The sequence below is a fragment of the Macaca nemestrina genome, chromosome 3, assembly GCF_043159975.1.
Source record: "Macaca nemestrina isolate mMacNem1 chromosome 3, mMacNem.hap1, whole genome shotgun sequence".
Lineage (NCBI taxonomy): Eukaryota > Metazoa > Chordata > Mammalia > Primates > Cercopithecidae > Macaca > Macaca nemestrina.
This window is the reverse complement of record NC_092127.1, coordinates 177,016,633-177,029,006: the sequence shown is the minus strand read 5'-3', so window position 1 is coordinate 177,029,006 and position 12,374 is coordinate 177,016,633. Positions and strand designations below refer to the sequence as shown.

General features: G+C 41.3%; 1 protein-coding gene across 2 annotated transcripts in view; it reads left to right on the top strand.

Moving 5' to 3' along the window:
* The window catches only part of LOC105487854 (slit guidance ligand 2), a 371,613-nt gene that overhangs the window by 356,380 nt on the left and 2,859 nt on the right, over positions 1–12,374 (top strand). For both annotated transcript variants that reach the window (XM_011751484.3, XM_011751482.3), the window contains 3 exons: positions 4,639–4,793; positions 11,523–11,811; positions 12,106–12,317. In XM_011751484.3, the coding sequence (XP_011749786.2) occupies positions 4,639–4,793; positions 11,523–11,811; positions 12,106–12,317 (656 nt within the window). The remainder of the gene's footprint in view (positions 1–4,638; positions 4,794–11,522; positions 11,812–12,105; positions 12,318–12,374) is intronic.

Below are 12,374 nucleotides of genomic sequence, written 5' to 3'. Positions count from 1 at the left end.
TCTGTAGCAGACCACAGACAGTGGGGTAACTGCTTTGTTTTCATGTATCCACTTCCAGTATATAAATTCAAGAAAACAAATCTCAGGAAATAGGTGAGTGTAGTAAAACTAAACCTCATAGTAATAGTAATAACTGCAATTCAAATTCCCAGTAGAAAGGCTCAAAGTTAAGTGGTTCGCTTGTAGTTTTTGTGAGTCATAAAATATATTGTTCCCTAGGGAGTGGTGAAAGAGAGTTTATCAATACTTATCAGAACCCAGAAGGATGCCATGCGTTGCATGTGGGTATGTAGGAGACAGCTGCTACAGACTGAAAAGTGGATTATGGCTTTATAGCTCAGGCAGTCTTACTATGTAGCAACTAGTGTGTTGATCACTGCTTTTATTCTATTTTATTTTATTTATTTTTTGAGACAGAGTTTCACTTTGTTGCCCAGGCTGGACTGCAGTGGCACTGTCTCAGCTCACTGCAACCTCTGCCTCCGGGGTTCAAGCAATCCTCGTGCCTCAGCCTCCTGTGCAGCTGGGATTACAGGCGCCCACCACCATGCCCGGCTGATTTTGTTTGTATTTTAGAAGAGTCAAGATTTCACCATATTGCCCAGGCTGGTCTCGAACTCCTGAGCTCAAGCCATCTGCCCATCTTGGCCTCCCAAAGTGCTAGGATTGTAGGTGTGAGCCACCGCTCCTGGCCCACTGCTTTAATTTTAAACGAATGTGTAAACAAAGGATTCCTGGACATCCCCCAGTTTATCTCATGCTAGAAAAGACAGCATGAAACACCAAGTTAGAATGTTATTAACTCTGAAAAATTCTCTTTAGGTCCCATGTGTAAAATATCATCTTAAAAAACAAATTGGCCAGTTGTGGTGGTTTACATCTGTAATCTCAGCACTTTGGGAGGCAAAGCCAAGAAGATCGCTTGAGACCAGCCTGGGAAACATAGCAAGACCCTATCTCTACAGAAAAATTTAAAAAGTAGCTGGGCATGGTGGCATGTAGCTGTGGTCCTAGCTGCTTAGGAAGCTGAGGCAGCAGGATCACTTGAGTCCAGGAGGCTGAGGCTGCAGTGAGTCATCATTATGTCACCGTACTCCAGCCTGGCTGACAGAGCGAGACTCTGTCTCAAAAAAGAAGGAATCTAAGATCATGAACTTCACTATGCTTACCTGTTAAAAGGTCAAGATGAGACTTCATTTAATTCCAGGGAGATGTAAATGGAATTAATCTCAGTGATAAGTCTTGTGAAGTTCTGGTGTGATCAGATTAGACATTTAAAGCTTTTAGGGAGAGAAAAGTGTAGTCAGTCTGAATCTCACTCATAATTGTGAAAATAAAATCCAAACTCAGTTTTAAAATCCATATAATTTCTATGCATTCTTCAAAGGCTCGTTGTGAGATTATTACTTTTATTAATAATTCAGTGTTTTTTAGTAAACGAATCAAGTTTTGCTATCATACAAAGTTATTTACTGTAGAACTTTATTATTCCCAGGCTATTTGGGACAGAAATTGTATATTAAAAGCTTGTTAGTGGTGAAAACACATGCCATTTGTCTAGGAATAGGTATTCCTCAGGTTTTCGATTATAAAAGTAGTACATAATAATTAGGAGCACATACACTTGAGCCAGACAACCTGGCTTCAGAACTGTTTAGCCACTAACTAGATGTGTCCTAAGTGCCCACCTCTTGTTGTGAAGCTTATGTGAGGTAATACTTGCAAAGTTCTTAGTGCCTGGTCCTTAGTATGTGATATATAATCCTTTGCTCTTATTATTTGCACTTCTCTTAAAAGGAAGAAAAATCACCTAAGGTCACACTAACCAAAGATGACATGTCTAATGAGAGCTAGGACAAGCTGAGCAAGATTTATCTCTCAGCATTATCCTTGACGATACTGCCACTGAAAATTCCAACTATGTTTTATACAATGAATTTTCAGAGGTCTTGTCTTAAACATGCTTGAAGCGTAATGATTACCTATAGATATCATCTAGGAGCATTGCTAAAAACAATTGATATATGTTATTCCTAATACATCTCCCTTATATTTACTTACCACATATTTTCAGATATAAATAATACATGGCCAATACTTTAAATTAGCTTACAATTATCAAGAGTTTAAGACATGTACTTCAAAAAAGAAGAAAAAGGAACAGAGGAGGGAATAAAAGAGCAATAAGTAAAGTGAGTTGATGATGAAACTACCTACCTCCAAGTTCCAACTGCATTCGGGTGTTTAAAACTGTAAAGTGTGTTAACTTAAACCACACAATTGTACTGCATCAGACACAGTCATTGATGATGACATGCCTGAACTGACTGTCTAAGACCAATATGTGACCAAGAATCCATTCCTTGGTAATATATGCATCTTTTCTTTGCAGTTTTAAAGAGAAAATGGGGACCTCATTATTAATATTTATCAAGGTTGATGTTGATAGGACAGCCAAATAAAACTACTTGGAAAGTTGTGTGTAACCTCAAAGTAAAAAGGAACTGGCTTCTACTCTATGTCTGCCTTTATTTTAATGTTTTACTTTAAAACTTTTAGTAACTTGAACAAGATATGCCCCCAAAGAAGTTATTACATTTCTGCCAGCCTTTAACATTATCCTACAATTAATATTTAAAACAAAGCTAAATTAAATTCTTTCATCAAGAAGATTCAGAAATAGGGTTGAATTATTTGTATCATGATGATCGTGGTTGGGTGGGGGGGGCCGATATGATAGTGATGGTGATACTAATATCTAACATTCATTTTCGCTATGCTGAGTATCTTTCAGTCATTTTACATAGTCCTCAAATTAACTATGGAAGGCAGAAATATTTATTAGCATTTACTGAAGAGAAAACTGAAATATATTAGTAATAAAGTAACTTATCTAAATCAAACACTTCATAAATGCAGGACCAGGATTCAAATCCAGGATTATCTGACTACAGAGTCTATATGCTTAACCATTAGCTGATGTTGCTACTTGGCATACCCTCTTAGGAGAGAGTCATATTTAAAACCACTAATGGATGGTGTGCAACTTTACTTAGAAAATAATTTTCTGGTCTATTTTTTTCTCTGCCAATTGTATAGATGTTAAGTGTTAGGATAATTAAAAGTGTAAAAGGCAAAAATATTGATTGACATATCTAACATTTAATTTTATAAAGTTGTTATCTGAGACAGGCTATCAAAGATTCCTGCACACGTGGACTCTTCTAACCACTTAAACAGAAAGAATGTCAAATGTTTTCACATTTCTGCAGAACGATTTCTCTTGTTCTCAAATCAAAAAAACATTTTATTATCTGTCAGCATACAATGGAATATGATTAGACTCCAGTGGTGAAAGCCATGCAGAAATATGTTAATGCATTTTTCTATCATTCCCTAGACTTTGCCATTTTACAAATTTAAATATCAGTGCCCAGAAGTTTAATCAGTCATCTTGCATACAGAGTATTAAGTATTCACATTTAGTAATAATCTATCACATGCTCCCATGTTTCCATGTTGAAGCCTTTTTCAGTCTCTCTAGTATCCCAGCATGTTAGATCTGTAATCATCACCATTAATTTTTTGATCCCAACTTCCGTTATGCCATATTTTTCCTGTATAGCGAAAGGTAAGTATGTTCTTAACACTGCACTGTGTATTGGTCCTATTTCTTCTTTGGTCCTGTTTCATTGGTCTGGTTTGCTTTTTTGCCTGCTGTCACACCAGTGTTAGATATGCAACTACACTTTAAAAACCATGTAACACATATTTACTAATTGCATTCAACTTCATCTTATTTGTTAATTCTCATTTTCCATTTAACTTTCTTCATCTTTTTGTCTTTATTCACTCATCAATTTCTATAAGCCCTTCCAAGGTTTTTAGAAGGTGACAGTAATAATTGTTAGACCTGGCCCTTGAAAATTATAGAAAAGAATCTAGAGAGCCATTGTCATTGCAGTATTTCCTAGATATCACTATGTTAAGCATTTTATTTCATCTGTTATTCCCGTGTCTCCCCTGAGCATAGATATCTTCTTCACAGTAATATCAGTTGATGAAAATGCACAGAAAGTAAGAGGGTATTATTAACCAATTTCAAAAAGTACTGAGATCCCACCAAGTTGGTTCTCCTTGCATTTGTGTGTATGTTTGATTCTGATAAGTCATAATATACAGTTTTTTTAAGAGCAGAAGCCAGGAGTTGCCTAAGATCAGTGTGTTAGAGTGTTTTTAACACCGGCCTAGGTTCCTTGTCTTTTCAGTACAATTTGAAGTAATAGTGTCTTGGTAAATGGAACTTTTATGGCAGTTAAAAGCAAATGTATAAATTATCCTTTGGAATTGCTACATGTTGAGAGAATGTGGCTGGATGATGATGAAATGCAGTTATTTCTACTTCTCATCATAAAAGAACAAACTTACTTTGTATTCAGTTCCTGAGAAGCTGAAATCAATCACATCTCCTTGAAAATACCTATTTTTGAAAAAAATTCAACTACTGGTCTTTATCTTCAGTAGTGTTAGATTGCCGTCTCTTTTCCCAAGGAGTGCTTATTAAAGTTTGTATTTTAACTGCCTTGCTGTAAGGAAAAGAAAAGGGAAGAATCAGCCAACTTTTTGTTTCCGTTGTAGTGTGGAGACAATCAATGATGGAAACTTCCACATTGTGGAACTACTCGCCCTGGATCAGAGTCTCTCTTTGTCCGTGGATGGTGGGAGCCCCAAAATCATCACCAACTTGTCAAAGCAGTCCACTCTGAATTTTGACTCTCCACTCTACGTAGGAGGTAAGCGGTTTTCCAAGTTCTGTTGGTCCTCAAACCCTGTGATTCTCATCTTGGATGAATTCTGAAGTTTATTAATGCCTAGCGCATCAGTATTTGTCATTGACCAATAGTGATCAATCCTTGAAAGATGGATGGCAAAGACAGAACAGAAAGATCTCTAGGTGGGTATTCAGGGATCATTTTATAATCTCATCTCTGGTTCTAAGTAAACGTGTCATCTGGATAGAGAAGGACATTAATTAATATTTCTTTTGTATCAGTCACATGCTGGGTGATTTATACATTATATAATTGAATCTTATATTTGATCTGGTCTATGGAAAAGAAAGTTGGTTAGAGGTTAAATCATACAATCAAGAAAATGATAAAACAAGTTAAATGCAAACTGGGGAGTAGATGAGCCCACCCCAGCTCCCTTAAGGAGGCAGACCCTATCAGCTCAGTCAAATGTTGCCGTGCTGGAGCTTCTAGTTGCTAATTCGTGTGGATGATAGGATAAGTATCACTGTAATCCAGTGACTGAATGAATGAATGAACAAATTAAATGTACAAATTGTATTGGAATAACAAGAAATAGTTCTGTTCCACCAAGACCTTAAGGTGAATGAACAGGAGACAGGGTTGTAAAGGTAGGTTAGGACTTGCAATCATAGAGTGAAGACCCTGGGCTTTATTTTTAAGTGTAAAGAAGGCAGATCAGTGAATAAATGAGGGACAGAAATATAAGCAAAGTTCTGTAGGAGCCCATCGGAGAGGACCCGCAGAGGAGGGAGCTCCCGTTCTTGCCTCTATTTGGAGGAACAAAAATAAACTGGAGGCATAGAATTTCAAAATTCTGGTAAAGGAGCAAGAAAGCAGTCAATGCTGAATTGAGAAACATTGGATTAAATTACATTGAATTTATTTGAACTGACTGATAAAACTAACTTACAGATGAATAAGTCAAAGCTTTGAACAGGTTAGTGTACAGTTTCATCACCATGACAGATATTTTCATGAGTTTCACATCATTTTCTGAAAAATAATAACCTATGCTACACCATTATCTCAACCACTCAGAGCCTTCTTTTTAGTGCCTCTAAGTCTAGGGCATTTCTGTTTTAATAATTTCAGTAGTAGACAATCTTAACACTTTGACAGAGTTGGATTGTTTTAGAAACAGTTCGAAGTCTTTGGTTCAATTCTGTAAATATTTATTGAGTACTTAACCACATACTAGGAACTAAGTAAATGGATACATAAAGGATACAAAGTTGAAGAAGCAAAGTCCATTCTACTCCCTAAAAAGTCAGGAATGCAGAGGCATCTTCAAGTAACTATGATGCATTATCAATAAAGTATTGCATAGTGAGTCTACTCAGCGAGTTGACTGGTCTAATTGCTTCACGGCGGAGACTCTCATTACAAAGCAAGTCGTCCATTCTTGCCAGCATTCCAGTTAACAGGGTTGCTTTTAGGTGGGTGAAGCCAAGTCACAAGTGTACCTTTGATTTGAGACAAAATAAATTATATTTATTGAGTCCATGCTATGTGCCCAGCACAGTGCTCATTTTATAGCCTTAATCTGCAGAGACCTTAGGAATTAGGTATGATTTTCTCTGTTTTGTATTCCCTGAAGAGCAATCCCAAGGATTTTATATAACTTGGCCAAGTTCACAAAGCTATTATGCAGTAGACACCTCATTTAAGTCCAGGTCCGCCTGACTCCAGAGCCACCTGCATTGCCATTCACTTCTTAACATAAAGCAGAAAGGGAGCATATCTAAGTGTTGTGGCCTTTTGTTGTTTATTTATGGACTTTTCATTCACTTGGTTTTATTATGCTTTCATTAGAATCCACTTCATTAAACCTTTCAAAGCCCCTTTAGAATGGAGTACAAAACAAATTTTAAAAATAAAGGGGGCTGGACATGGTGGCTCACACCCATAGTCTCAGCACTTTGGGAGGCTGAGGAGGGAGGATCACATGAGCCCGGGAGGCTGAGACTGCAGTGAGCCATGACTGCACCATTGCAGTACAGCCTGGGAAACAGAGTCAGACACTATCTCAAGATAAAAAAGAAAATACAGGATGAGACTGTTTAAGTCAGAACATTCCTCCTTCCCCAGTCCCCAGCCCAGAAAAAAAAAAAAGAGGAAAAAAAGTTTTAAACTCCAAAATGAGAAGTATTTATCCTTCTGAAGGTCGAGGGCCTGGAAGAATTCAAACAGCACCTCTGTGCACCCAGGCCTCAAGGAAACCACTTTCATCCCAGTCCCACTGCCAGAGATCACCATGGGTCCGCTTTCTCCCCGCTTAGAGTGCATTCTCAAGGGTGACTCAGATTTTCAAAGCACAAGGAACCTGTAAGACCACAGCCTTGAATGCTGTATGGCAAAGGCATGAGAAGCAGAGGGAGAAAAGGAGAGCGAGGTAACTAGGTGTCCTTTCAAAGTGGTGACTACAGCCGGGCGTGGTGGCTCACACCCGTAATCCCAGCACTTTGGGGCCGAGACAGGCGGATCACGAGGTCAGCAGATCGAGGCCATTCTGGTTAACACGGCGAAACCTCGTCTCTACTAAAAATACAAAAAATTAGCCAGGTGTGGTGGCAGGCGCCTGTAGTCCCAGCTACTCGGGAGGCTGAGGCAGGAGAATGACATGAACCTGGTAGGTGGAGCTTGCAGTGAGCTGAGATCGCGCCACCGCACTCCAGCCTGGGCTACAATGGGAGACTCCATCTCAAAAAAAAAAAAAATATATATATATATATATAAAGTGACTACAATGAGATACCATCTCACACCAGTGAGAATGGCTATTATTAAAAAGTCAAAAAATAACAACTGCTGGCAAGGTTGTGGAGAAAAAGGAACACTTATACCACTGTTGGTGGAAATGTAAATTAATTCAGCCATTGTGGAAAACAGTGTGGCGATTCCTCAAAGGCCTAAAAATAGAGCTACCATTCAACCCAGCAATCCCACGACTGAGCATATAGCCAAAGGAATCTCGATCATTCTATCATAAAGACACAGGCATGCATATATTCATTGCAGCACTATTCACAATGGTAAAGACATAGAATCAACCTAAATGCCCATCAATTCTAGACTGGATAAAGAAAATGTGGTATATATACACCATGAAATACCATGCAGCCACAAAAAAGAATTGAGCTGATGCCCTTGGCAGGAACATGGATGGAGCTGGAGGCCATTATCGATAACAAACTAACAGGAACAGAAAAACACATACCGCATGTTCTCACTTATAAGTGGGAGCCAAATGATGAGAACACATGGACACAGAGAGGGGAGCAACACACACTGGGGCCTCTTAGAGGGCGGAGGGTGGGAGGAGGGAGAGGATCAGGAAAAATCACTAATGGACATTAAGCTTAATTCCTGGGTGCTGAAATAGTCTGTACAACAAACCCCTCGTGACATGGGTTTACCCAGTTTGTTATACGGTAACACATATACACTGTTGATGGGAGTGTAACCCTCATATACCCCTGAACTTAAGATAAAAGTTAAAAAAAAAAAAAACAAAAAACACGGGTGCTGCCCAAGAAAGACTGCCTGAAGGTGTTGCCTCAGCATATGGGGAGAGGCAGCCCTTTGGTGAGTATATGGAGAGGCAGCTTCATTTACCCTTGGGTTATACCCAGGATATGTGCTTTACTTGACACAATTTTTTTTTTTTTTTTCCTGAGGTGGAGTTTCGCTCTTGTTGCCCAGTCTAGAGCGCAATGGCTCAATTTTGGCTCACTGCAACCTCCACCTCCTGAGTTAAAGTGATTCTCCTGCCTCAGCCTCCCAAGTAGCTGGGATTACAGGCGCCTGCCACCACACCCAGCTAATTTTTTAAATATTTTTAGTAGAGACAGGGTTTCATCATGTTGGGCAGGCTGGTCTCAAACTCCTGACGTCATGTGATCCACCCACCTCGGCCTCCCAAAGTGCTGGGATTACATGAATGAGCCACTGCACTTGGCCGACACAAAATAATTTAATTTTCTTTTTTTTTTTTTTTTTTTTTTTGTCTATAGTCCAACTGAACCCTTATTACCTAATGGGGAAAAAAAATCAAGAAATAAGCCCCATGCATGGAAATCCATGTATATGCGACATATGCCCTCCTTGTCCTGCCATGGGACAGAGGACCTAGGCTTGATACTTGGTCTCTTTATTGCTATTTTGAGGCCTGTAGAAATAAGGCTACAAGCTGTTTGCTGAGTTATCTGTTGGTTGATTGACTGATTGATTGAATGACTTCCAACTAGGTCCATGGCATAGAGGAAAGGCTTAAAAAAATTCATGGATCTGGCTGGGCGTGGTGGTTCATGCCTGTAATCCCACCACTTTGGGAGGCCGAGGCGGGTGGATCACCTGAGGTCAGGAGTTTGAGACCAGCCTGAACAATATGGAGAAACCCTATCTCTACTAGAATTACAAAATTAGCTGGGCATGGTGGCGCATGCCTGTAATCCCAGCTTCTCGGGAGACTGAGGCAGGAGAATCACTTGAACCCAGGAGGCGAGGGTTGCAGTGAGCCGAGATCGTGTCATTGCACTCCAGCCTGGGCAACAAGAGTGAAACTCCATCTCAAAAAAAAAAAAAGATCATGGATCTACTTCTGTTTGTCAGTGAAGACCTAGTTTCCTAGCTAGCATGTGAAAAGATTGACTCAGAATAATTCTTGATTTTATGATAGCCTATTGAAAGTCAAATATATGTATGATGTCTAAACATTTTCATTTACAGATTACTTTAGTCAAAGCTGGGCTTTTTCTAATTGTTAACTTTGGAACAAAACGGAACAGATTTACTAATTGTTCTCTGTGCTGTGGCACTTTGCCAATCTGTATTTATTCTTGACATGTGCACATATGCGTGTTGTGCCTATATCAAAATGAGCTATTAAAAATAGTTTTGGAAGAAGTTCATTTTTAACCACTCAATAAAGGACCATAAATGTGTGGTCATTAAAGTCCTTATGATGGATGGATGTGGTTAAATTAGAAAAACTGACCCCAGGGCAAGGAATTTTCTGTCACCAGTCCTCTCCTGGAAATGGTAAGTTTCATCCTTTTGGCCCTGCTCTAGAAAGCAACCCACAGCAAGAGGGACATGACTAGACACCTGTACTCACAGAACTTCACAGCCAAGAGACTTCATTCAGTACCTGTCAGAGTGTAACCATGGACTACCTGAATCACCTGAGCTGCATGTAGATATTTAGATTTCTGCACCTTTCCTGTTCCAACAGCATCAGAACCTCAGAAGGGGGAGAGAGTGGAGCCTGCAAAACTGCCTTTGAGCATGCACTGCTGTTGGTTCTTACGTATGACAAACTTAGGACAGCTTCTCTGGTCCATATGCTCATGATATATAGATGACAATGCTAAGCCCCAGAGAGAAGAAACAACTGCAAGTGCACACAGAACCAGAAATCCTTACCCTCTACCCTAGTGGTTTCATACAGCTAGCTCTCTGACTTTGGTGGCTGCTTTGAATGCCAATGGATGAGTCATTTCCTATGAATGGGAAAGGAGAAGGTGGCATAAGTTCGGACCCACAGTGTGCTACAGTTCTTGGTCTTTATATCCAACAAACCCCCTAAAGAGTGAGAAACTGGGTCTTCCTCAGCCTAGAACTTCCAGCCAGTAGTCCAGAGTTTAGGCACAGCTAAAGCATAACTGGGGGGTTGTGGGGAGGTGGTAGTGGCGTTGCCAGCACTCTGAAAGCCTCCAACACCCTCCCCGCTTCCCTGGATGGGTGCCTCCTGCAGGATGCCTTCCAGGGACTAAGGGTCTGGCTTAGGCCATGGGAAGATTCTTCCGTTTTGCCAAAATGAGTGTTACCAGATGACTGTCGCTAGTGGAATGTATATATACAAAGATTGCAAATACTCTGTTTTTGAAGGGATTTCTTTTTTATTTCTGATTTCTTGGACTATGAAGTCTTCACTCTCAATTAGCAAGAAAGAAAAAATGATGTGAATGAGGTGCTGTCCTGAAAAGAATCAGGAGTGAGTTTATGGCATTGACATCGTTGACCAAGCTCAGGGACGCTGCCAGGAGCGAGCTGGATTCGTTGCCAACTTAGAATGTGGCAGGGCTGGGGTGAATGGTCACTGTGAACCCCAGTTCTCAGCCCCTGAGACCTGGTGGACCTACCCCTGATTCCAGAGATAGAGGAGGTTCTTCTCATCAGCCTAACTCTAACCTAAACTCGCTGGGTCACCTTGAGCATGTCGCCAGGGCTTTCTGAGCCCTAGCCCCTTGTCTTTAAGATAAGGGATAGAATTAGAGCACTACAAACTGAGCTTTATGGAGCTCCAGACTTCCAGGAGTGTGTGCCTGGAGGTGGGGGGTGGAGGACAAACGGAGAGGGAGCATTCCCTTCCCCCAATCTTGCCTTTAAGGACAGTAGCTCTGCCTCTACGTTTTATACATTTGTGTACATGTAAAGTTTTCTTTGAAGCAAATTTTAAAAGTTAAAGATTAACCACCAGTGAACTAGGTATTTTGTTCTAGTTGTGGATTAGAATTCCCTGGAGCGTCTTCCAATACAGAACAAAAAAAAACACACATCTCTTCTCCACTTCACTTCCCTACCACCCTGTCCAAATATCCTGCCGTAATAGGTTGGCAGTGAGATCCTAAGCATCAGTATTTCTGGGTAGCAAATGGCTGAGAAATCCCCAGAGAGCCTGACCTCTGACCCGGTGTTCCTCCCCAGGCATGCCAGGGAAGAGCAACGTGGCATCTCTGCGCCAGGCCCCTGGGCAGAACGGAACCAGCTTCCACGGCTGCATCCGGAACCTTTACATCAACAGTGAGCTGCAGGACTTCCAGAAGGTGCCGATGCAAACAGGCATTTTGCCTGGCTGTGAGCCATGCCACAAGAAGGTATGTGCCCATGGCACATGCCAGCCCAGCAGCCAGGCAGGCTTCACCTGCGAGTGCCAGGAAGGATGGATGGGGCCCCTCTGTGACCAACGGACCAATGACCCTTGCCTTGGAAATAAGTAAGTTCCTGCTGCTTGGTAGTTGAGCACACACCTGAAAGCCTCAAAGCCAAACCCAAGGAAGGAAGGAAGGAAAGAAAGAGGGGAGGGGAGAGGAGGGGAGGGGAGGGGAGGGGAGGGGAGGGGAAGGGAGGGGAGGGGAGGGGAAGGGAGGGGAGGGGAGGGAAGGTTCATTAGGCATTAGCACTCTGTCCCTCATATTTTCTCAGTCATCCTCCATTCTTACATCACCTCCGTTCATTCTTACCTCCTCTGCTGAATGCATTCCCACTCCTGTGTTCCTCCTCCCTGTAGATGTGTACATGGCACCTGCTTGCCCATCAATGCATTCTCCTACAGCTGTAAGTGCTTGGAGGGCCATGGAGGCGTCCTCTGTGATGAAGAGGAAGATCTGTTTAACCCATGCCAGGCGATCAAGTGCAAGCATGGGAAGTGCAGGCTTTCAGGCCTAGGGCAGCCCTACTGTGAATGCAGCAGCGGATACACGGGGGACAGCTGCGATCGAGGTAAGCCAGCCCCACCGGGTACCTCACTCATAGCAAAGCAAGAAGGATACCCCGTCT